The sequence below is a fragment of the Symphalangus syndactylus genome, chromosome 9 (genome assembly GCF_028878055.3).
Source record: "Symphalangus syndactylus isolate Jambi chromosome 9, NHGRI_mSymSyn1-v2.1_pri, whole genome shotgun sequence".
NCBI lineage: Eukaryota > Metazoa > Chordata > Mammalia > Primates > Hylobatidae > Symphalangus > Symphalangus syndactylus.
Window position 1 is genome coordinate 22,406,554 of NC_072431.2, and position 27,114 is coordinate 22,433,667.

General features: G+C 38.1%; 1 protein-coding gene across 6 annotated transcripts in view; it reads right to left on the minus strand.

The window, feature by feature from the left end:
- The window catches only part of NUBPL (NUBP iron-sulfur cluster assembly factor, mitochondrial), a 352,593-nt gene that overhangs the window by 76,500 nt on the left and 248,979 nt on the right, over positions 1 to 27,114 (minus strand). For 2 of the 6 annotated variants that reach the window (XM_055291598.2, XM_055291596.2), the window contains exons 9-11: positions 25,303 to 25,423; positions 21,367 to 21,449; positions 10,370 to 12,506 (exon numbers count right to left, since the gene is read on the minus strand). In XM_055291598.2, the coding sequence (XP_055147573.1) occupies positions 12,444 to 12,506; positions 21,367 to 21,449; positions 25,303 to 25,423 (267 nt within the window). In that variant the 3' untranslated portion in view covers positions 10,370 to 12,443. Of the gene's footprint in view, positions 1 to 10,369; positions 12,507 to 21,366; positions 21,450 to 25,302; positions 25,424 to 27,114 lie in introns of those variants that run through there. The other 4 variants (XM_063645949.1, XM_063645948.1, XM_063645950.1 and 1 more) reach the window with 2 other exon arrangements.

A 27,114-nucleotide genomic window follows, 5' to 3' on the forward strand; every position in this document is an offset into this window, starting at 1 on the left:
AAAAGGGATTTGAAAATAACCACATATGAAAATTGTGACATTTCAGGCACTCAAAAAGGTTTAACTAAATCAAATATCAGAAAGCAATATATTAATACATCACTTTTTAACAGATTTATTGAAGTATAACTGATGCATAAGTTGCACATATTTAAAGTGTACAATTTGATGAACTTTCCCCTATGTATACACCCGTGAAACCTTACCAGAATCAAGTTAGTGAACATTTCTATCACTTCCAAAAGTTTTCTCTTTCCTTTCTCTCCCAGTATCTGTCTCCAGGCAACCACTGATCTACTCTGTCAAGTAGTTAAGTTTGCATTTGCTAGAACTGTATATAAATGGAATTATACAAGTTGTACTCTTTTCTGTCTGCCTCTTTCATTCAGCATTATTATTTTAAGAACCATTTATGTTATTGTATCAATAACTCCATTCCATTTTATTGCTGAGAAGTATTCTATTGTATAGTAGCAAACTGTTTATCCATTCACCTTTTTTTCTTCCAGAGGACATTGTATCATTCTTATGCCTTTGCGTCCTCATAGCTTAGCTCCCACATATCAGTGAGAACATAGGACATTTGGCTTTCCATTCCTGAGTTACTTCATGTAGAATAATAGTCTCCAATCTCATCCAGGTTGCTGTGGATGCTATTAATTCATTCCTTTTTATGGCTGAGTAGTATCCCATCATGTATATACACCACAGTTTCTTTATCCATTCATTGATTGATGGCATTTGGACTGGTTCCAGGATTTTGCAACTGCAAATTGTGCTGCTATAAACATGTGTGTGCAAGTATCTTTTTTGTATAAGGACTTCTTTTCCTCTGGGTAGACACCCAGTAGTGGGATTATTGGATCAAACGGTAGTTCTACTTTTAGTTCTTTAAGGAATCTCCACACTGTTTTCCATAGTGGCTGTACTAGTTTACATTCCCACTAGCAGTGTAGAAGTGTTTCCTGATCACCGCATCCATGCCAACATCTACCGTTTTTTGCTTTTTTGATTATGGCCATTCTTGCAGGAGTAAGGTGGTATCGCATTGTGGTTTTGATTTGCATTTCCCTGATCACTAGTGATGTTGAGCATTTTTTCATGTTTGTTGGCCATTTGTATATCTTCTTTTGAGAACTGCCTATTCATATCCTTAGCCCACTTTTTGATGGGATTGGTTTTTTTCATACTGATTTGTTTGAGTTAGTTGTAGATTCTGGATACTAGTCCTTTGTCAGCTGTAGAGATTGTGAAGGTTTTTTCCCAGTCTGTGGGTTGTCTGTTTACTCTGCTGACTGTTCCTTTTGCCATCCAAAAGCTCTTTAGTTTAATTAGGTCCCAACTATTTACTTTGTTTTTATTGCATTTGCTTTTGGGTTCTTGGTCATGAAAACCTTGCCTAAACCAAAGTCTAGAAGGGTTTTTCCAATGTTATCTTCTAGAGTTTTTATAGTTTCAGGTCTTAAAGTCCTTACTCCATCTTGAGTTGATTTTTGTATAAGGTAAGAGATGAAAATCCAGTTTCATTTACCTACATGTGGCTAGCCAATTGTCCCAGGACCATTTGTTGAAAAGGGTGTCCTTTCCCCACTTTATGTTTCTGTTTACTTTGTCAAAGATCAGTTGGCTATTAGTATTTGGGTTGATTTCTGGGTTTTCTATTCTGCTCCATTGGTCTATGTGCCTGATTTATACCTATACCATGCTGTTTTGGTGACTATGGCCTTATAGTATAGTTTGAAATCAGATAGTGTGATGCCTCCAGATTTGTTCCTTTTGCTTAGCTTGCTTTGGGTATGCAAGCTCTTTTTAGGTTGCATATGAATTTTATAATTGTTTTTTCTAATTCTGTGAAGAATGATTGTGGCATTTTGATAGGGATTGCATTGAATTTGTAAATTGCTTTTGGCAGTATGGTCATTTTCACAATATTGATTCTACCCACCCATGAGCATGGAATGTGTTTCCGTTTGTTTAGGTCATCTACGATTTCTTTCTGCAGTGTTTTGTAGTTTTCCTTGTAGAGGTCTTTTGCCTCCTTGGTTAGGCATATTCCTAAGTATTTTTTTTTGCAGCTATTGTAAAAGGGGTTGAGTTCTTGATTTGATTCTCTGCTTGGTTACTGTTGGTGTATAGAAGAGCTATTAATTTGTGTACATTAATCTTGTATCTGGAAACTTTGCTGAGTTCTTTTCTCAGTTCCAGGAGCTTTCTGGAGGAGTCTTAAGGGTTTTCAAGGTAAACAATCATATCATCAGCAACAGTGACAGTTCGACTTCCTCTTTACTGATTCGGATGCCCTTTCTTTCTTTCTCTTGTCTGATTGCTCTGGCTAGGACTTCCAGTAGTATATTGAAGAGGAGTGGTGAGACTAGGCATCCTTGTCTTGTTCCAGTTCTCGGAGGGAATGCTTTCAACTTCTCCCTATGCAGTATTATGTTGGCTGTGGGTTTGTCACAGATGGTTTCTATTACATTGAGATATGTCCCCTGTATGCTGATTTTGCTGAGTTTTAATCATAAGGGGATGCTGGATTCTGTCTAATGGTTTTTCTGCATCTATTGAGATGATCATGTGATTTTTAATTTTGTTTACATGGTGTATCACATTTATTGACTTGCGTATGTTAAACCATCCCTGCATCCTTGGTATGAAACTCACTTGATCAGGGTGGATTATCTTTTTGATATGTTGTTGGATCTGGTTAGCTAGTATTTTGTTAAGAATTTTAGCATCTATGTTCATCAGGGATATTGGTCTGTAGTTTTCTTTTTTGGTTATGTCCTTTCCTGGTTTTGGTATTAGGGTGACACTGGCTCCACAGAATGAATTAGGGAGGATTCCCTCTTTCTCTATCTTGTGGAATAGTGAGAAAAGGATAGGTACCAATTCTTTGAATGTCTGATAGAATTTTGCTGTGAATCCATCTGGTCCTGGATTTTTTCAGTTGGTAATTTTTAAATTACCATTTCAATCTCACTGCTTGTTATTGGTCGGCTAAGGGTATCTAATTCTTCCTGATTTAAGCTAGGAGGGTTGTATTTTTCCAGGAATTTATACATCTCTTCTAGGTTGTCTAGTTTATGTGCATAAAGCTGTTCATAGTAGTCTTGAATAATCTTTTGTATTTCAATGGTGTCAGTTGTAATATCTCCTGATTTGTTTCTTAATGAGGTTATTTGGATTTTCTCTCGTTTTCTTGGTTGATCTTGCTAATAGTCTTTCAATTTTATGTATCTTTTCAAAGAACCAGCTTTTTATTTCAGTTATGTTTTGTATTGCTTTTTGTTTCAATTTCATTTAGCTCTGCTCTGATCTTGGTTATTTCCTTTCTTCTGCTGGGTTTGGGTTTGATTTGTTCTTGTTTCTCTAGTTCCTTGAGGTGTGATCTTAGAATGTCAGTTTGTGCTCTTTCGGTCTTTTTGATGTAGGCATTTAGGGCTATGGACTTTCCTCTTAGCACTGCCTTTGCTGTATCTCAGAGGTTTTGATAGGATGTGTCATTACTGTCATTCAGTTTGAAGAATTTTTAAATTTCCATCTTGATTTCATTTTTGACCCAATAATTATTCAGAAGCAGTTTATTTTATTTCCATGTATTTGCATGTTTTTGAAGGTTCCTTTTGGATTTGATTTCCAGTTTTATTCCACTGTGGTCTGAGAGACAACATTTCAATTTTCTTAAATTTATTGAGGCTCGTTTTATGGCCTCTATCTTGGAAAAAGTTCCATGAGCTGTTGAATAGAATGTGTATTCTGTGCTTGTTGGATGAAATGTTCTGTACATATCTGTTAAGTCCCTTTGTTCCAAGGTATAGTTTAAATCCATTGCTCTTTGTTGACTTTCTATCTTGATGACCTGGCTAGTGCTTTCAGTGGAATACTGAAGTCCTTCACTATTATTGTGTTGCTGTCAATCTTATTTCTTAGGTCTATTGATACTTGTTTTGTAAATTTGGGAGCTCCAGTGTTAGGTGCAGATATGTTTAGGATTGTGATATTTTCTTATTGCACAAGGACTTTTACTGTTATATAATGTCCCTCTTTGTCTCTTTTAACTGCTGTTGCTTTAAAGTTTTGTCTGACCTAAGAATAGCTACCTCTGCTCACTTTTGATGTCCATTTGCATGAAATGCCTTTTTCCACCCCTTTATTTTATGTGAGTCCTTATGTGTTAGGTGAGTCTCCTGAAGGCAGCAGAAGGTTGGTTGGTGAGTTCTTATCCATCCTGCAGTTCTGTATCTTTTAAGTGGAGCATTTAGGCCATTTACATTCAATGTTAGTATTGAGATGTGAGGTACCATTCCATTCATCATGATATTTGTTGCTTGTGTACCTTGTTTTTGTTTTTGTTTGCTTTTGTTTTTTAACTTGTAGTTTTGTTTTATAGGTCCTGTGAGATTTATGCTTTAAAGAGGTTCTGTTTTGATGTGTTTCCAGGATTAGTTTCAAGATTTAGAGCTCCTTTTAGCAGTTCTTGTAGAGGTGGCTTGGTAGTGGCAAATTCTCTCAGCATTTGTTTTTCTGAAAAAGACTGTACCTTTCCTTTATATATGATGCTTAGTTTTGTTAGATACAAAATTCTTGGCTGATAATTGTTTTGTTTGAGGGGGCTGAAGATAGGGCCCCAATCCCTTCTAGTTTGCAGGGTTTCTTCTGAGAAATCTGCTCTTAATCTGATAGGTTTTCCTTTATAGGTTACCTGTTGCTTTTGTCTCACAGCTCTTAAGATTCCTTCATCTTAACATTAGCTAAAGTGATGACAGTGTGCCTAGGTGATGATCTTTTCGCAATGAATTTCCCAGGTGTTCTTTGTGCTTCTTGTATTTGGATGTCTAGGTCTCTAGCAAGGACTGGGGACGTTTTCCTCAATTTTTCCCCCAAATATGTTTTCCAAACTTTTAGATTTCTCTTCTCCCTCAGGAACACTGATTATTCTTAGTTTTGGTCATTTAACATAATCCCAGACTTCTTGGAGGCTTTGTTCATATTTTCTTATTCTTTTTTCTTTGTCTTTGTTGAACTGGGTTAATTCAAAGACCTTGTCTTTGAGCTCTGAATTTCTTTCTTCTACTTGTTCAATTCTATGGCTGAGACTTTCCAGAGAATTTTGCATTTCTATAAGTGTGTCCAAATTTTCCTAAAGTTTTGATTGTTTTTTCTTTATGCTGTCTATTTCCTTGAATAATTCTCCCATCACTTCTTGTATTATTTTTGAATTTCCTTGCATTAGGCTTTACCTTTCTCTGGTACCTCCCTCACTAGCTTAATAACTAACCTACTGAATTCTTTTACAGGTAAATCAGGAATTTCTTCTTGGTTTGGATCCATTGCTGGTGGACTAGTGTGATTTTGGGTGGGGGTGTTAAAGAGCCTTTTTTTTTTTGGTCATATTACCAGAGTTGGTTTTCTGGTTCCTTCTCATTTGGGTAGGCTCTTTCAGAGGGAAGGTCTAGGGCTGAAGGCTGTTCAGATCCTTTTGTCCCACGGTGTGTTCCCTTGATGTAGTACTCTCCCCTTTTTCCTATGGATATGGTTTCCTGTGAGCCAAGCTGCAGTGATTGTTATCTCTCTTCTGGACCTAGCCACCCAGCAAGTCTACCCAGCTCCAAGCTGGTACTGGGGGTTGTCTGCATTGAGTCCTGTGAAGTGAACTGTCTATGGGTCTCTCAGCTGTGGATGCCAGCTTCTGTTCCAGTGGGGGTGGCAGGGGGGTGAAATGGACTCTCTGAGGGTTCTTAGCTTTGACGGTTTAATGTTCTATTTTTGTGCTGGTTGGCCTGCTGCTGGGAGGTGGCACTTCCCAGAGAGCATCAGCTGTGGTAGTATGGAGAGGAACTGGCAATGGGCGGGGCCCTAGAACTCCCAAAGGTATATGTCCTTTGCCTTCAGCTACCAGGGTAGATAGGGAAGGCCCATCAAGTTGGGACAGGGCTAGGCATGTCTGAGCTCAGACTCTCCTTGGGTAGGTCTCGCTGTGGCTGCTATGGGGGATGGGAGCAAGGTTCCCAGGTTAGTGGAGCTGTGTACCTAGGAGGATTATGGCTGGCCTCTGCTGAGTCATGTAGGTTTTCAAGGAGGTAGGGGAAAGCTGGCAGTCACAAGCCTCACCCAGCTCCCAGACAATCCAAATGGCCAGCCTCACTCCCACTGTGTCCCCCGCAACAGCCCTGAGTCTGTTTCCAGGCAGTGGGCGGACAGGGCTTGAGAACTTGCCTTGGGCTACCTGCCCCTAAGCTGAGAAAGAAAAGGGCTTGGGTCTTCTCCTACCTGTGGAGTCTGCACACCATATTCACGCCCTCCCCTGAGTTATGGCTAGGAGGCTTCTTGCCCAGGTCAAATTGTTTCAAAGTTCAGCTGGAGATTTCCTTCTCCCTGTGGCATTTTCCCATGCCTCTGGCCACCCTCCTGATGGATCTCTGTGGTGACAGGCAGGAATGATTTGCTTGGGGACCCAGCGAACTCCAAGCACCTTTCCTGCTGCTTCCTCTACCCCTGTATTTCGCTTGGCTCTCTAAATTGACTCAGCTCCTGGTAAGGTTGGAGACTTCTCCTGCAAACAGACCTTCCGTTTCCCCAGTAAGAGTATGTGTTTGGGAGAGGAGGATCTCTCTTTCCCACTTCTGGAGTTGGGGCACTCACAATATTAGGGGTGTCTCCTGGGTCCTGCAGAAGCAGTTGCTTCCTTCAGAGGGTCTGTGGGTCTTATTGCAATTCCTGGTTTGTTCTTGCAGTCATTCTGGAGCTAAAATTCACAATGCGAGCCTCTGCATGCTGCTCTGTCCATCTGAGCCGGAGCTGCAATCTAGTTTTGCCTCCTATCCGCCATGATGATCTTCCATTCAGGACATTCCCATTCACCTTTTGATGCATATTGGAGTTGTTTCCAGCTTTTGGATATTATAAACAAAGTTGATAGGAACATGTGTGTAAACCCTCATGCAAATATGTGTCTGTTTTGTCTTGGGTAAATATCTAGGAGCATAATATTTAATTATAGGGTATGTGCACCTTTTAACTCTTTAAAAAGAGTGTAACAGAGCCAGGCATGGAGGCTTATGCCTGTAATCCTAACACTTTGGGATGCCAAGGTGAGAGACCTGAATGAGCCCAGGAGTTTGCAAACAGCCTGGAAAACAGAGAGATCCTGTGTCCAAAAAAAAAAAAAAAAGCATGCCAGACTGTTTCCAAAGTGGCATTATTTTACATTCCCATTACCACCAACAGGGTATGAGATTTCCAGTGGATCCACATCGTCTTCAGCACTTGGTATTGCCAATCTTTTAAATCATAGCAATTTTAGTGGCTTTGTAGTGGTATCCCATTGTGGTTTCAATTTGCATCTCCCTAATCACTAAAAACATTGAGCATTTTCATGTGATTTGTCAATGATATCTCTTCTTTGGCAAAGTGTCTATTCAAATCCTTCACCCATTTTAAATTGGGTTGTCTTATTAATCAGTTGTACATATTCTTTATACATTTTAAACTCTTCATAAGACATGTTTCACAAATGTTTTCTCCTAGTCTATAAATTGCCTTTGATTTTCTTAACTGCATCTTTCAAACAGTTAAATTTTAGTTTTGATGAAATACCAGTTATCTACTTTTTCTGTTATTGTTTAATCAGGATTTTTGCGTCTTATTTTTGCATGACTCAAGATCATGAAGATTTTCCTCTATGTTTTTCTTTTAGAAGTGCCATAGTTTTAGATTTTATATTTAGGTCTATGATCCATTTTGATGTGTTTTTAGATCTAGAAGGAGGCAAGGTTTATTTCTTTGTAAAAAGATGTCTCACCATTCAAGCATAAGTGCTGAAAAGTCATCCATTCTCCAATGAATTGCTTTGGCACCTTTGTTGGAAATCAAGTTATATCTGTGTATGTCTGTTTCTGAACTCTGTCCCATGGATCTATATTTCTATCTTTAGACCAATACCACATTGCCTTGATTACTGTAGCTTTATAATAAGTCTTCAGGCTGGGCACAGTGGCTCACACCTGTAATACCAGCACTTTGGGAGGCCGAGGTGGGCAGATCACAAGGTCAAGAGATCAAGACTTTCCTGGCCAACATGGTGAAACTCCGTTTCTACTAAAAAATACAAAAATTAGCTGGGCGTGGTGATGCATGCCTGTAGTCCCAGCTACTCAGGAGGCTGAGGCAGGAGAACCACTTGAACCCAGGAGGCAGGGGTTGCAGTGAGCCAAGATCGTGCCACTGTACTCCAGCCTGGCGACAGAGTGAGACTCCATCTCAAAAAATAAAAAACAAAAAAAGTCTTCAAATCAGGTGGTGTAAGTTCCTAAACTTTAATCTTTTTTTGTTCAAAATAATTTGGCTATTCTGGACACTCTCTAGTTCCATGAAAATGTTAGAATCAAGTTGTCAATTTCAGTAAGAGTCTTGTTGGATTTTGACAGAAATCACATTGGATATAGATCAGTTTGGGGAGAATAGATATTTTAAACATGTTGAGTCTTCCAAACCTTGAACATGGTATGTCTCACCACCTAAATATTTTCTTTGATTTCTTCATTAGTGTTTTGTAGTTGTCAGAATAACAGATCTTTTACATATTATATTTACATGTAAATATTTCATGGTTTTTTGGGTGCTATAAATCGAACTTTTTTCATTCAATTTCTAATTGTTTATTGATAGTACACAGAAATAAAATTGGTTTTGTATGTCGATGTTGCATACTGCATCTCTGCTAAATCCATTTATTAGTTCTAGTTGCTTTTTTGCATATTATTTGGAATGTTCTCCATAGACAATCAATTTGTCTGTGAACAGAGATGGTTTTATTTCTTCCTTTCTAATCTATATGCCTTTATTTCTTTTTCTATTGCCCTAGGAAGGACCTTAGGTATGATAATGAATAAAATGGTGAGCTTGGACAGCCTTGCAGTGGATCTTTCACCATCAGCAATGATGTTAGTTGTGGTTCTTTGTGGATGCCTTTTATTAGGTTGAAAAAGTTGTTTTCTATTTCTAGTTTGCTAATTCTTATTGCAAATGAATGTTCAGTTTTGTTATATGCTTGGTCTATACCTATTCAAATAAACATGCTTTTTTTCTTTAATCTGTTTTGCTTTACTGTTTCTTCTTGAATCTGTCATACATTGATTGATGTTCAAATGTTGAACCAACCTTGCATTCCCAGGAAAATGACCTCATAGTCATATGTATTATCCTTTTTATATAATGCTGGATTCAATTAAGATTTGTTGAAGAATTTTGTGTCTATGTTTATGAGGAACATTTGTCTGTATTCTTCTTTTCTTGTATTGTCTTTGTCTTTGGTTTGCATATTAGGGTACTGATGGCTTCACAAAATGAGTTGGAAAGTGCCCCCTCTATTTTCTGATAAAGTTTGTGTAGAACTGGTATTGTTCCTTCATTCAGTGTTGAGTAGATTTTGACAGTAAAGGCATCTGGGGCTAGAGTTTTCTTTGTTGGTTCTTAACACAAATTATATTTTTAAAAGTAATTTATGACTACTCAGTCATAAATTGTATTAAAGGAATATATCTATTCCTTAAGTGAGCTTTGGTAGTTTCTTTCAAAGCATTTGTCTGTTTCATCTAAGTCTTCGATTTAATGGGCATAAAGTGTTTGTAATCTTTCTTATTGTCCTTTTCATGTCTGTAATAATGTCTCCTTTTCATTCCTGATTTGTTGATTTATGTCATCTTTCTTTCTCTCTTTACTTAATGAGCCTGGCTAAAGGTTTGCCAATTTTGTTCATCTTTTCAAAATATCAGTCTTTTAATTACACTCTATTGAGATGTGAAGAATGGAAAATAAATATCACTCCTTAACAAACAGGCAAACCACCTGTACTTCAGTCTACCTTTCGAGTTGGCAGCGAAATTTTAGAATAAGCTTAGTTCTTTTATAGCTACTGGTCCTTCCTCCATGTCTAAACCTGCATATATACTCCAACCGCCATTTGTTTCAGTAGACTTCCTTGAAGCATCTGCAGATAACAGTCAAATGAAGGAGGAGAAGAGGGCAGGGAATTTTATATGTGGATCTTCTCTTGGTCATGTATTTATGAGTAAAGACTATCTTTCCCATTTTCCCATGATACGTATTAAATGATGACATACAACTTTAAGTCATTCTTTTTCTGGATAAAGTTAAGTTTGGTTTAAGTATTTTTTGTATTCACAAGTGCTCAATGATCATCTATATTTTCTTCTTCCTCAGTAGACAATAAATACACAAAGAATATCTGAAACTTTAAGTCATTACTTCCTTCTCAGAGTGATATGATTACAGTGCGCCCACACATAATTTTATTCATGATATTAATTAGTATAATTTGGTCCAGTAAATTTCAGTTCAGATATAGCACTTTGTGTTTTAACTTTTATTTTTATTTTGAGATAATTGTAGATTTACATGCAGTTGAAAGAAATAATACAGAGATTCCATGTGCCCTTCACCCAATTTCCCCTAGTGGTAACATCTTGCAAAACTATAGCACAATATCACAACTGGGATATTGACATTGATAGTTGTGATATTGAACATTTCCATCATCACAAGGATCCCTCATGTTTCTCACAGCCACACCCAATTCTCTCCCATCCTCACCCCCTCCTTAACACAGCCACCACTAATCTGTTCTCCATTTCTATAATTATGTCACTTCAAGAACGTTATATAAATGGAATCTTTTGGTACAAAACCTTTCTAAATTGGGTTTTTTCACTCAGCATAATTCTCTGGAATTATAAGTTGCTGCCTGTACCCATAGTTTGTTCTTTTTTTATTGCTGAGTAGTACTCATGGTATGAATGTACCATGGTTTGTTTAATCATTTACCCAATGAAGAAAATCTGGGTTGTTTTTGGTTATTACACATAAAGTTGCAATAAACATCAATGTACATGTTTTTGTGTGAAAACATGCTTATAATAATGTGAAACTCTATGCCTAATTTTCTGGTTGACAACTGTACAGCAACAGATGTCAAGGCATTTGCCAAAAGTGACAGACCACTTCTTTATAAATGAGAATTAACTAATGGCTCACACTTACCAGTACTTGCAGCTTTAAAACTATCTGCTACCTGACTTTGAAAAGTTGTTGACTCTATCTCTTTGAGCTTCAATTACACAAGATAAATGTTTCTCAAAATGTATTATTTGAAATGTGAACTTCATGAAATGCTCTGAAAAAGAAGGAGGGGGAGGTGGATTTCATGGCCAAAAAAAGTTTGAGGAAATGCTAAATATTGCATCTCCCCCTACTTTTTTTTTTTTTTTTTTTTTTGAGATGGAGTCACACTCCGTCGACCAGCCTAGAGTGCAGTGGTACAATCTCCGCTCACTGCAACCTCAGCTTCTGGGTTGAAACGATTCTCCTGCCTCAGCCTCCCGAGTAGCTGGGATTACAGGCGTATGCCACCACGCCCAGCTCATTTTTGTATCTTTAGTAGAGACGGGGTTTCACCATGTTGGTCAGGCTGGTCTTGAACTCCTGACCTCATGATCCACCTGCCTCAACCTCCCAAAGTGCTGGGATTACAGGCATGAGCCACTGCACCTAGCTGTCTCCCCCTTTTTTTAATTAACAAAAGCACATTGGTGTACAAAAAGATGAATCTAATATCGAATTACTCAAGTTCAAATCCAAGCTCCATCACTTGCTAGATACAGTAACCCTCAGCAAGACACTCAAGGTTGAGTGCCTTCAAATTATATCTCAAATTACTTATCTGTAAAATGGAGATAATAGTACCCACTCACACAAATGGAAGAACAATTATAATTAACTTGTTAAATGTTAGCTATTATTCTTACTGCCATGATTACCAGAGTCATCATCAACATCATCATGGTCTTATTAGAAATACATATGTTCAGGCTCCACTCCTGGAGACTGAGATTCATTAAGTCTGGGGTACGGTGTGATCCAGATGAAGAAGCAGAGGTTCATATTAAGAACATATCCAAGATAGTACTAAAGACAGGATTCAAAGACAGTCCAAATTGCCTGGTCAGGGGGCATAATACTTATGCCCATACACAAATTTAGTATAATACTTATGCCCATACACAAATTTAGTATATCATTTAAATTACTAACTCTGTGGTCCTGCAAAAAGTGTACAGTTCTCTCCCAAAATGGACTTGTAACATCATAAACTCATGATTTCTAAAGAGGTAATTCAATAAAATAAAATGCAGTTCTTTGCAGGTGGTACACACCAGCTTTCAAAAAATTCCTAAATATAGCAGTTAACATTGATACATCAAAGTTTCATGAACCTTAGCTTAGCAAATCAGATCTGAAGACATTCTTTCCTTAGAAATAAAACAGTTATGATTTCTATTATTTCTGTAGGTTCCATCACCACATTGCTGATTTCCAAAGGTCCTCTTAATGTCAGTACCAGGCAAATTTCCAGGACACTTGGGGAATCATTCTGAAGGTGATGGCAATCTTCTTACCACTTCCACAGCAATCCTCAAGTAAGCTTTGGCCTGGAAAAGAACAAACTTATTTGTTCTGTATTTCTCTTCAGCAGACACTGAATGACTCATCAACTGTTTGTCATAGAGGCCCACTGTATTTGATAGTAAAAAGGCTGAATGAGATGAGGAAATTCAGTATTGAGAAGATAGTGCTGTATACATTGCAGGCGGCACAAGGAAGAAAGAATTTTAGATTATTTGGAGGGTAATTATTTGGAAGGTGACTCTCTGAAATAATATTTAGTACCAGAAATTACTGTTTTTCAAATTCTAATTCTGGTGTCAGCAAACTAGCAACCTAGTCTAGTTGCAGAGAAATTACACCTTTTTGCTCTGAAAAATTGATATCTTGAGTTAGAGACTGCCATCTTTAGCATAAGAGCTGTTAGTCATTTTAAGGAGGACTATTTATTACCATGCTACAGTTTATCTTAGGAAAGCATTTTCTTCATCTCCCCGAGAATGGTGTGTAACACCAGCACCAAGCACCTATAGGCTCTTTCACCTGGTAAATTTTGGATATCATGCAAAAAATCCTGGTTCCATTGTTACACTCTTTATGTCTGGGATCCCAGTGTCATGGGGCACTAAGATCAGCTCTTAAGCCACAGAGTGGGCCACAAGCTAACCTAATGCCTGCATGGTAATGATATTTGCATTTTAAGAGTTCCTTTAAATAAATGTAATGCAAAATTACTTATATCCTCTACCTTATTCATACAAAGTAACTGTAGAACACAATAGTAAAATTTTCTAAAACCATTAATTTCTACATTGATAACTGATACAGTTTGGCTGTGTCCCCACCCAAATCTCATCTTGAATTGTAACTCCACAATTCCCACGTGTTGTGGAAGGAACCCGGTAGGAGGTGATTGAATCATGGGGTGGGTCTTTCCCATGCTGGTCTTGTGATAATAAGTCTCATGAGATCTGATAGCTTTAAAAACAGGAGTCTCTCTGCACAAGCTCTCTTTTTGCCTGCCACCATCCATGTAAGACATGACTTGTTCCTCCTTGCCTTTCACCTTACTCCATGATTGTGAGGCCTCCCTAGCCACATGGAACTGTAAGTCCAATAAACCTCTTTCTTTTGTAAACTGCCCAGTCTCTGGTATGTCTTTATCAGCAGTGTGAAGACAAACTATTACAGTAAATTGATACCAGTAGAGGGTGGCGTTGCTGAAAAGATACCCAAAAATGTGGAAGTGACTTTGGAACTGGGTAACAGGCAGCAGTCGGAACAGTTTGGAGGGCTCAGAAGAAGACAGGAAAATGTGGGAAAGTTTGGAACTTCCCAGAGACTTGAGTGGCTTTGACAAAAATGCTGATAGTAATATGAACAATAAGGTCCAGGCTAAGATGGTCTCAGATGGAGATGAGGAAGTTGTTGGGAACTGAAGCAAAGGTGATTCTTGTTATGTTTTATCAAAGAGACTGGCAGCATTTTGTCCCTGCCCTAGAGATTTGTGGAACTTTGAATTTGAGAGAGATGATTTAGGGTACCTGGCAGAAGAAATTTCTAAGCAGCAAAGCATTCAAGAGGTGACTTGGGTGCTGTTAAAGGCATTCAGTTTTATAAGGGAAGCAGAGCATAAAGGTTCAGAAAATTTGCAGCCTGACACTGTGATAGGAATAGAAAGTTCCATTTCCTGATGAGAAATTCAAGCCTGCTGCAGAACTTTGCATAAGTAACTAGGAGCCGAATGTTAATCCCCAAAAACGTCTCCAGGGCATGCCAGAGGTCTTCATGGCAGCCTCTCCCATCACAGGTCTGGAGGCCTAGGAGGAAAATATAATTTTTGTGGGCTGGGCCCAGGGTCCTTGTGTTGTGTGCAAACTAGGGACTTGGTGCCCTGCTCCTCAGCTGTTCCAGCCATGGCTGAAAGGGGCCAATGAAGAGCTCAGGCCATGGCTTCAGAGGGTGCAGCAAACCTCAAGCCTTGGCAGCTTCCATATGGTGTTGAGCCTGTGGGTGCACAGAAATCAAGAATTGAGGTTTGGGAACCTCCACCTAGATTTCAGATGTATGGAAATACCTGGATGCCCAGGCAGAAGTTTGCTGTAGGGGCAAGGTCCTTATGAAGAACCTCTGCTAGGGCAGTGCAGAAGAGAAATGTGGGGTCAGAGCCCCCACACAGAGTCCCTACTGGGGCACCACCTAGTGGAGTTGTGAGAAGACAGTCACCATCCTCCAGACCCCACAATGGCAGATCTACTGACAACTTGTACAGTGTGCCTGAAAAAGCTGCAGAACCTCAACGCCAAACCACGAAGGCAGCCAGGAGGTAGGCTATACCCTGTAAAACTACGGGGGCGAAGCTGCCCAAGACTATGGGAACCCACCTCTTGCATCAGCGTGACCTACATTTGAGACATAGAGTCAAGGGAGATAATTTTAGAGCTTTAAGATTTGACTGTCCCACCAGATTTCAGACTTGTATGGGGCCTGTAGCCCCTTTGTTTTGGACAACTTCTCCCATTTAGAACAGCTGTATTTACCCAATGCCTGTACCCCCACTGTATCTAGGAAGTAACTAACTTGCTTTTGATTTTACAGGCTCATAGGCGGAAGGGACTTGCCTTGTCTCAGATGAGACTTTGGACTGTGGACATTTGAGTTAATGCTGAAATGAGTTAAGACTTTCGGGGACTGCTGGGAAGGCATGATTGGGTTTGAAATGTGAGGACATATGATTTGGGAGGGGCTGGGGTGGAATGATATGGTTTGGCTGTGTCCCCACCCAAATCTCATCTTGAATTGTAACTCCCACAATTCCAATGTGTTGTGGGAAGAACCTGGTGGGAGGTGACTGAATCATTGGGTGGGTCTTTCCCATGCTGTTCTCATAATAGTGAATCTCGTGAGATCTGATAGCTTAAAAAAAATGGGAGTCTACCTGCACAAGCTCTCTTTTTGCCTGCCACCATCCATGTAAGACATGACTTGTTCCTCCTTGCGATTCACCTTCCTCCATGATTGTGAGACCTCCCTAGCCACATGGAACTGTAAGTCCAATAAACCTTTCTTTTGTAAACTGTCCAGTCTTTGGTATGTCTTTATCAGCAGTGTGAAAACAAACTAATAAAATAATATACTCACAGTTATATATTTATATACAACTAATGAAAATAGCTAAGATTTACTGAGTACTTAATATTTGCCAAGTGTTATTTATCTTCACAGTTACTCTGGGCATAAATTCTATCATTATCCCGACTTTACAGATAAGGAAACATCCAGAAAGCTAAATAATTTTGTCAAAAGCATTATAGCTAGTAGGAGATGAGCTGGGCTTTGAACCTAAGCTGACCAATTCCCAGACTCTGCACAGTAAAAAGAGATGTTTGTGGTCTATTTGCCTTGACTTGATGAAGTGCTTTAAGAGTGTTTCGCATGTCTTCATTTTTAAAGACTATGCTTGAGCCCTAACAGCTAAATCATGATTTATTTTACCAGAAAAGTATTAAAAGTCATTTTAAGAGAGTCCTTTAAAAAAAAAAACTCTAAAAACATGAATAAGGCTTTTAATGTTTTTATTGAGTACCTACTATACCAAGTACTTCATGTAAATAATCTCACTCAGACACGTAAAACAAGCATCATCAGTTCAGCTTGGATGATGAAATCAGGAGCTATTTGCTCAAGGTCATGAAGTCAGGCTGGAAAACCTTCAAACCTGGGTCCAACTGACTCTAAAGTCCAGCTTTTTCCACTACACCACATGTTAAACAGTAAACCCAAATACAAGTAATTATAATCATAAAGCATAGTCTAAAAATGGGTTCTTCTCTGCTGTAGTTAATAGAAATAGTTTTTGTTTATAAATAGAAATAACATCTACTTATAAAGAAAGGTTTCTCTCAAATCAAATGTGCTGATTTTCACCCATATATCTTTATAAATACCTTTTATCTCCTAGTAGCTTTTCTAGGTACTTATGCCTAATATTTTGTGATGAAAATTTAAAGTTCACTAAAGCAAGATGAGACAAGACCATCATTCTGTAATCTTTTAGTATTTATCTACATTAAATTAGAGACATAAACCTATCAGAATACAAAAAATACTGAATGATTCCAGAACAATCAAATTGGCTACATTCAACCTTTCCTTTTTAATGGACTATCTCCAGACTTAGACTTCTAATATATCACACTCAAAGTAATATATTGTCAGTTGCTGAGAAACCACTAAAAGTGCTTAGTTTAACAGTTTCAATTTCTCAAAAACTGTTGAGGCTAAATTTTTTAGCCAGTGCAGTATTATTTCAACAAATACATTTTGGTTCGTATTGCATGCAAGGCATCGTGTTGGGAAATCTGTGGTATGTAATCATATAAAATAGTGGCAGAACAGTTCTTTGGTGAAGAGTTGGGGCCTTGAAGTCAGACAGCCATGGTTTAGAATCTTGGCTTTATTACTTATCAGCTGTGAGGCTTTGGGCAAGTTACTTTACCCTTCTAGGCTCAGTTTCCATATCTGTAAACTGGTTATAATAATTATATCTAGCTCAAAGCATTTTCGGAGTATTAAGTGAGAATATGGCATGTGAATTGTTGGCACAGAAGAAGCATAAAATAAATATCTGTAGCTGCTGTTATTCTCATTATACTCTCAAGAAATTTACAATCTCATTGAAGAGCTCATATGAACATGTCCTTTGGGCACTGTTCCCACCTGAGGAATAATCAAATCTTTCTTTTGTTTAATCCATAACTAGCAAAAAAGTAACACACACATATCATATGTAAAGGACATAACTGAGATAACTCAAACTATTAATACTCTCTTCTTTCATCAACTCTACACAGACTAACCCTTTTCTCCTATTCAAGATCTTTTTGTTAGGTCATCTAGAGGCACAGATAATACAGTTGGACCCTACTGTCTGCCATTAAATAGCAACAGGGAATGAATGGTAACCAAAGTGCACAAAGGTCTTTTCCTTTGTTTTTGTTTTTAAATATTTGAAGTCCCAATTTATCATACACAGTCATTTCATATTAAGATTGTGAGGTGATAATTTAGAAATTGTAAGAAAATAAAGTTCCCACTCATATTTGAAAGTCTTTACCAGGAATATCTTATAGCACATCTTTCTGTAGCTAATATTCTTACTTGATAAAAAGGATAAAACCACAATGTTATCAGCTAATCATAGGTCCGTTCCTTGTATTCTGGTCTTAATAAAGAGCAGAAGGTAGTTTTAATTGCATCAACAATATTAATCACACCAGCATGTGGGAATGCCATTGAATTTAGGGGTTCTGAATTCGAAATATCGCCTTCTCTCCCCTCCTCTATTGTTTTCTCTGGCTACTTTACACTACTCACATTTGGAGTCTTACTTGCCTTTCCTAAGTGGTGTACATGTGCAGAAGGTTTTGCCCATTGTCTGAGCAAGCAGCAGATTATTAGTACTTTTTAATTAGTACTAACAGCTCTTCCAACATTTCCAATGATGTCTTAAATTCACCACAATTCATATCTTTAAATTAATCACAACATTTTTAGTGTTTGCCTCTTCCGAAAGTTAAATGTTACCGGGAAAGTTAAATCCTCAATATATAATTCTAAAGGATTTTGTGGGCAGAGAATAAGAGCCCTAACACCTGGTGCTGGGAGGATGGAGTGATAGAAAATGGAGAAGGTGGAGTAAGAAGGAAGACAAAAAGCTAATGATTAAACATTTACTGATTTATAATTGTGCCTATGAGTCAACCCCTAAAAGTAAACAATAAAAAGTATCAGTCTAGGCCAGGTGTGGTGGCTCATGTCTGTAATCCCAGCACTTTGGGAGGCCAAGGCAGGTGAATCTCCTGAGCTCAGGAGTTTGACACCAGCCTGGGCAACATGGTGAAACCCCATCTCTACCAAAAACACAAAAAATTAGCTGGATGTGGTGGTGTGAACCTGTGGTCCCAGCTACTTGGGAGGATGAGATCGTGCCACTGCACTCCAACCTGGGTAATAGAGTAAGATCCTGTCTCAAAAAACAAACAAACAAACAAAAAAAAAAAACAGTATCAGTCTAAAGTGGATAATTAACAAATAAGATTATAAGTTTTGCCCCATTAACTTCTGCAGAAGTTTTATCATGTTGGCAAATAAACACTTCCTTCATTCTTTAAATGAAGACATGCAGGCAGAATAGGTATTAAGCTTCTATGAATACAACAGAATCTGGTGAGAGCGTTGTGACTAGTTTTTAAGAGCACATTTCTATTTGAGTTCACAGGGGAAAGGGAAGGAGGGTTTTAGGAGGCAAGATTCATCACAAGACTAACCGGAGGATTCTGATCCTAGGCCTCAATCACAGCTTCTTAGTGTCTAGGAGTTAATGTCTTTGATGTTGAAGCTGGGAATTCTTCTCTCATGATTCAAATTCTGCTACCCTGATTTTTTTTTTTTTGGCAGAGTTTTGCTCTTTTTGCCCAGGCTGCAGTGCAATGGCGTGACCTCGGCTCATTGCAAACTCCGCCTCCCAGGTTCAAGTGATTCTCCTGCCTCAGCCTCCCAAGTAGCTGGGATTAGAGGTGTGTGCCACCATGCCCAGCTAATTTTTGTATTTTTACCAGAGACAGGGTTTCACCATGTTGGCCAGGTTGGTCTCAAACTCCTGACCTTGTGATCCGCCTGCCTCAGCCTCTCAAAGTGCTGCGATTACAGGCATGAGCCACCATGCCGGGCCTACTTTGATTTTTAAATAACATCAAAGAGTGATATTTACTTGATACCATGTCAAGGACACTAAGTGGACTCAGCTCTTTAGCAAAGGGAAGAGGAGAGACATTTAGTGTCATGACATCTTATACAGGCAGTTTCAGAAGGTAAATACAGTTGTATTCTACTTGGCATTTTTCAAGGTATTTTCACATTATTATTTCATTTATTCTTTCTCATCTTCCTCATATGACATCAATTTATAGATGGAGAGAAAGGTTCAGAGAGGTTAGAAAACTTGCTTTAGGTCACACATAGAAAGTGGCAAACTTGGTACCCATGATGACTCAGATTTAGTGCTTTTCCTGCCATGCAGAGATCCCCTTCGAGAATCTAACAATGCTATTTAGAGTATTAAATCGTATTATCTTTGGATGGTGGCTATATGTTCTCTGTTATATTACATTCCTCCAACTTCAATGAAATGTTTCTTTCTTCTGGAGGATTTCAAAGAAAAAATAATGAACAGGTGAAAAAAATAATAAAAACCTAAGCTCTTAATTGAAATGCACTGGTAAGTAATTATTCTTATTCACTAGGAATCACTGTGAAATGTCTTTATAGTCTATTCTCAGGAGGCACTTAAAAGTGTGTAATTAAAACAAAAAACCCTCAATTTTCAAAGAACTTTTTCATATATTGCATAAAGTACAGCTATGGTAGTTGGGATTGGAAGACTTTAATTATGAAGATGATAAAGGATTACGGTTTTTTGCTTATCTGAAAAATTGTTGAGAAAGACTGAAAAGGAAATTTAACATTTAATATCTAAAAGGCAGAGAAGAGAAAAACAATGTAACTGTTAAACTGTATCCACTCAGAGATCATATCACCAGCAAAACAATCATCTATACCACAGCTGCTGACCCTTAAGAAAAGGAAAGGACCTCTAAACGCAGGAAACAGATCACTCAAAATGAATATACTTTACTTATCCAAGATTCCTGTTCATTTACTCTTACTTTACAGCTCTAACCAAACTTGGCTCTTTTATTTTCCAATTCACAGAAGATTAAAGGAAGCAAACTAGAATATAAAGAGCAGCAGTTATGTTTTGGAAAAAATACCATTACTGTAAAGCTATACCCATTAGTTAAGGAAAAGAAAAAAAAGAAAAACTATTAGAAGATTGATTGGGACCGTTCAACAAAGGAACAACATCTGAACTGATGTGCCAGATGATGATTCAGTTTCCAAGTTAAATAGCAAGTGTTATTTAGGAAAGAAAAAATATGTATGATTAATTTTATTTCTATTTTTCAAAAGATTAAAATATTTTATGCTTAAAGATTCTATGTGGCAGTAATTTTGAAAATCTATCAACTGTATCTCTAATGATGTTGGCTAATGAAACACTACTAGTCTTTTTACCTCACCTTCCCAGTTATATTTATTAAAATAAATGCAATGAAAATTTCATCTCTAGGCTGGGCATGGTGGCTCATGCCTATAATCTCAGCCCTTTGGGAGGCCAAGATGGGAGGATAACCTGAGTCCAGGAGTTCGAGACCAACCTGGGCAACATAGTGAGACTCTGTCTCCATTAAAAAAAAAAAAAATTAGCAGGGCATGGTGGTGTGCACCTGTGGTCCTAGCTACTCGGGACGGGGAGGCTGAGATAGGAGGATTGCTTGAGCATGGCAAGTCAAGGCTGCAGTGAGCTGGGATTGCACAGTTGTACTCCAGCCTGGGTGACAGAGCAAAACCCTGTCTGAAAAAAAAATCCTACCTCTAATGGTTTACACAATTGCCTTATATCCAATTCAATACTTTCTTGCATTAGGCTTCCTTCTCCAATCAGCTGAACTTCTAATACTGAAATATAATAACCTTGGGCAGTTAGATATTGCTAGCCAGCAACATAAGAATTTTACAAACTCTATTTTCATGCTTTTCATGAGAAAACTGGTTGGGTGATGATTCTCTGTAGGTAAACTTGTTTAGCTGATAATTTAGGGCCAGCACTGGAAGCTTACTGTACATGATAGTAACTTAAAGATGCTTTGGGCAAGTTAAATAATCCTTGTTTAAATATATATATATACACTGCAAATATATAGGCTTAATCTTCCCAACTTTCTTTCTATATTTCAAAAAGTATATAAAAAGAAATAAAAATATGTATCCAAAAGTGGAACTTACCTCATCACTTTCAGGCTGTGAAAACACAATTGGCTGGCCTGTATCTGAAGCTTCCCTTATATTAAGGTGTAAGGGAATGTCTCCTAAAAGAGCCCAGCAGACATCCATTAGAACCAGAAAAGTTTATGTAGGCATTTTGAATCTCACTATTTGAACTATGGAAAGAAACAAAATCGGAACGAAATTGATTCAAATCGACTATCTTCTAATTGCTGAATCTTTGAAAAAGAAATTTCAAATGGGAATTACAAACAAAATATTCTATTTTAGAGTAGTACAGTGATTGTATATGTTTATATAGGAAAGCTCTGTGGCACCCCATCAAGGGATGAGACCTCTGATTTATTCTTTGCTGGAAGTCTCCAAGCAAGCAATGGCTTGGAAGACATTTGCAAATGATTTCTCCCATTAATATCTGATATGACACATCATGCCACATAATAAGAGGAAACTGAAAAGAAAAATATGGGGAGGCAAAGTAGTCCAAAAAAAAGTACAACAAAATAACCTTCCTGATGTTGGCAAATGGAGTGAGCTCAAAGAACTGGTCAAAAGTAGGCCAGACCTGTTATCTCAACTATCTGTCTCTTTATCAGACAGAATTATTTTTCTCTTATTATTTACTAACCTATGTAGCACCATATATAACTTGTGAGCTTGGTGAGATCTCAGCAAGTATATTATAAGAACCTGCAAAATACAGACTGAGATGGGAGAGGTGTGTTTTCTTGAGGACATATTACTATCAGGCAGTGGCATTTAGAAGCTGACCTAAATTCTGACCCCTCATCCAATATACTCTTTCCAGCACACTATCACAAACGAAGTCTATCAAGACTGAGATTTAAAGTGCAGTGAGTGGGGTCTTAAGTAGAAAAGTTGACTTGCCATGGTACTTAGCATTCTCAGAACCACTCCAAATCCATGCAAAGCTTATTAAAACATACGTGTATGTGGTGTTTTATTCATATAAGTAATTTAGCACCATGTCAGGCAATTTAAATAATGAAGTATATGTTATAAAAATATTACAATATATACTATGAAGTACACGGAAAAGGAAATGTTATTTGATGATCCTCTTGTCAAATGCTGTGATCTTAAACTATAAGTCTTTCCTCAATATCCAATGGCCAAATGACAAATACATATTTCAGTATCCATTTAAGGATTAGCTTTTCATTAAATTTGATTCCTATTTTCTAGATCAACTTTGGACTATAGGAAACTGTCACAGGAGCAGGCAGAAAAAAATGTTATAGAAAATGCTTAGAAATGAAGTTTTTTTCCTCTCAATTTATGAACTGTCATTCTAGTAAAGAATCATGAATGATTTCTACAGCAGAAATGGAAGGTAAAAGAGTAAAACCTTCTCCTTTATATAGCCATCTATTGACATCATTTCTTATCTCCAGATACTCACGATCCTACCTACAGACACGGAAGACTAGACCAAGAAGGGGAAAAATCTTGTTAAAAATAGGTACGTAGTAAGAATGGTAATGGGCTAATGGTTGTATCTAGACAGGGATTTTTAAAAAGTAAAAGTGAGTGAGGAGCAGTCTGAGCCTGAGTATTTTTGAGGTGCTAAGTCTGAAAGAAATGAGGAAACATTTCAGACATATAATAGGTTAAAGAGTTTTCTGTGAGATGGTCTGAGACCTTAACTACTATGCAGAAACTGTCCCTGTAGGTAAATATAGATAAGATTCTGAAGAGCTATTGTGCCAAATAATCATTTAAAACACGACCCACTGAATTAAGAGTCTGCCAGGGAGTCAGCAAAGGACAAATAAAGGTTCCCAGGAGGTTCAACTGGCCAAGAGGCCAGAGCTGAGAAAGCTTTTTCCCTGATTTCAGTTCCTCATTCCCAATTCCAACCTCTTCATAATTGAAGACCTGCTCCATTTCATGGGAGACACCATGGGACCTATGACTACATTAAAAGGAGAGGACATGCCCTAACCAGGAACTCTAAATGATTTTTCCCCTAACACTGTCAGACATAGCAGTCTAGGGCACCATCAAATTTTTGTGATCAGTAATCAGTGTTTCTGATACATTTTTAGGGTAACTGTACATCTGTGAGCCATTGGTTAAAATGTAACTTCCATATATACCATTGTTTCTCAATGAAATGTTTCAAATTCTAAATAACTGACTTAGCAAATTGTTCAGCTCATTTGTAAGTTAGGAAATTACAATGTTGTCAGTATAATTCAATAATGCCATTATAATTACACATTTGCTTTATTATATAAGTGAATGTCAATCTGTTATTATGCAGATTTGGAAAACTGAACTTTCTGGGTTAAATGAAAAACAGTGCAGAATATAATTAGTGGCTATAATTATAGCAATGTATCAAAATATATCATTAGTATTCACCTGGTATTGTAGTGGCTGCTATAGTGCAAATGCATAACAATAATATATTTAATATCAACTTTTAGAGACCTAATTATAACAGAGAATGTTTTGAAATTCCTTGATCTCTAGGGATCTTAATTTTTAACTACCTAAGTCTAATAATTCACTTTATGCCTTCCTTATTCAGCATCTAACATCTGCCTTTGGCAAGAACAGAAACTCATTCACAATTAGAAAATCAAAACATGTTCTCTAAAAAGTCTGTTACGTTGCCTGTGGATTTTTGGAACATCATGTTTTTTTTTTTTTTTTTTTTGAGACGGAGTCTCTCTCTGTCCCCCAGGCTAGAGTGCACTGGCGCGATCTCGGCTCACTGCAAGCTCCGCCTCCCGGGTTCACGCCATTCTCCTGCCTCAGCCTCCCGAGTAGCTGGGATTACAGGCGCCCGCCACCACGCCCGGCTAATTTTTTGTATTTTTTTTAGTAGAGACGGGGTTTCACCGTGTTAGCCAGGATGGTCTCGATCTCCTGACCTCGTGATCCGCCCGCCTCGGCCTCCCAAAGTGCTGGGATTACAGGCTTGAGCCACCGCGCCCGGCCGGAACATCATGTTTTATCCAAAACCTGTGTTAGCTTATTTAACACATGATTTTAGTTCTCCTCATAGCACTAATGAACTCTTCAGTTCAGTGCCATGAACAGTGTGTACAATGTAAATTTCAGGTGCCATATTTTATAGACATATCAAACACATTAAATATTACAGAAAACAGTAAATACTGTCATTCTAAAGCAGAAAGACTAACAAATACAGAACTAATCAGGAAGGCATTTTTATATATGCACTAAGAATGAACACTTCTAGAGGTTTTTACAACATACTGAACAGATATTTTAATGTACCTGTTTCTACTGAAAGATGTATACCCAACTTAGCAAACAGACTCATAACTATCATTTAAAATACGGCTTCAAATTACAGTACTTGGACTACAAAACTCTCTTCTCAAATTTAAGTTACAGACAGTTTTTATTTAAAATAGAAATTATTATCATAGTTGACAGAAGAAACCTATTCAAAAAGGCCAAAGAAAGGTTAACACATAGAACTGTGCTGTATTAATTTAAAACACAAAGCCAAAAGCAATTCATCATTTTCTGAGACATTCCTTTGTTTTTTGTTTTGTTTTGTTTTTTGTTTTTTTGAGATGGAGTCTCACTCTGTCACCCAGGCTGGAGTGCAGTGGCACGATCTTGGCTCACTGCAAGCTCTGCCTCCAGGGTTCATGACATTCTCCCGCCCCAGCCTCCCAAGTAGCTGTGACTACAGGCACCCACCACCATGCCTGGATAATTTTTTGTATTTTTAGTAGAGATGGGGTTTCACCGTGTTAGCCAGGATGGTCTCGATCTCCTGACCTCGTGATCTGCCTGCCTCGACCTCCCAAAGTGCTGGGATTACAGGCATGAGCCTCCATGCCCAGCATCTGAGACACTCTTAATCATCAAGCCTCATCCCCACTTTCCCTTCTGCCACTTCTACAAAACAACATCCCACAGTCTTACCTAGAACTTCAAGACCGAGGGTCTGTGCTAGTTTCCTTGCACCATCAGCACCAAAAATATGAGTTTTGTGTTTACATTTTGGACACTGGAAAACACTCATGTTTTGGACAAGGCCAAGGACCTAGAATAAAAACACACTGAAATCAAAATAAAATTAAACCAAATATTAATACATTATTTCAACAAATTTTTACAGAGTGCCTACTGAGTTCTAGTGGCACTCATCAATGTTATCACAATGATGGATAAACTATGGCCTCTGCTCTGAAGGAACTCATGAGCTAGTAAGAGAGCAAGACATACAGAATTACCTTTGATATCATAATAAATACTAAAAAGAGATGAATAAACAGGAACCAAAAATTCTGCCTAGAAAGAAGAGGAATCTTTGAGTTTCCCATAGACAATTGTTTCTTCAGGTTGTGGGGTGATGAGGAGGTGAGACCCACAGCAGGAATTCTAGACAGAAGGAAGAAAACAAGCCAAGGTAGCAAAATAAAACTGTGTGGCCTATTTGGGCTGCAACCCAGTGGGTGGTCAAGGCAGAAGACGGTTTGGGAAGGAAGGTTAGGGCCACGTGGGAAGATGCTGAATACCATCCATGTATTTGAGGCATTCCTCTTCAGACAACAGGAAACCACTAAAGGTTTTCAAAGCTGAAAAGATGGTATCAAAGAGGTAGTTATACAATCAGATTTTTGTTTTAGAAATTTATCTTTGATGACAATTTGGAGAAAAATAAGAAGTGAGGAACAGAGGAAAATAAATACCTAAGAGGCAATTCTGCACAAAGTCTCACAGTAAATCTAAAATATACGGAGTGTTTGTTATATGCCAGGTGCTGGGATAAGTACTTTAAATGTACTGTCTTATTTACTCCTCACAAGAACTTTATGAGACAGTTATTTTGTTTTTTGTTTTGTTTGTTTTTGAGACGGAGTTTCACTCTTGTTGTCCAGGCTGGAGTGCAATGGCGCAATCTTGGCTCACCACAACCTCCACCTCCTGGGTTCAAGTGATTCTCCTGCCTCAGCCTCCCGAGTAGCTGGGATTACAGGCATGCACCACCACACCCGGCTAATTTTCTATTTTTAGTAGCGACGGGGTTTCTTCATGTTGGTCAGGCTGGTCTCGAACTCTCAACCTCAGGTGATCCGCCCACCTTGGCCTCCCAAAGTGCTGGGATTAGAGGAGTGAGCCACCGTGCCCAGATGAGACGGTAATTTTATCATTCCCATTCTATAGTTGAGAAAACTGACAGTGCTAACAAAAGTGTAAAACTCAGCTCTTATCAGAATGTTATTGTTTGAAACAAAATTAAGTTTTATAGAAAAGGTCATTCTCTTTCTAAGTTTCCCTAGCTTCTGCTACAAAATAGATATAGCTAAACCTTGAACATGAGTTTGAACTGTGGGGGGTCCACTTATGTGTGAATTTTTTCCGAACCAACCACAGATAAAAAATATAGTATTTGCCCGCCACAAAACCCAAGTACCGGAATGGCTGATGTCCTAGAAGCAACTGTGGGACTTGAGTATGCATGAATTTTGGAATATGCAGTGGCGGGGGGAGGGCGATTCTGGAATCAATCCCCCACATATAACTGAGGGAAGATGATACTTAAGAAATGTTATTATTCAACAATACTGTTGAATAAATAGACACGCTCTGCAAATATAATCCGTACTCATGTTCCTTTTAATCCCACTCTCTTATTGATGAGAAGCAGTAGCTCTCTTCCAGAATAAAAATGCAGAACACTACTTTCAGAGGCTTAGAGATTACAATGTCTGTATCAGTTCTACCATAAGG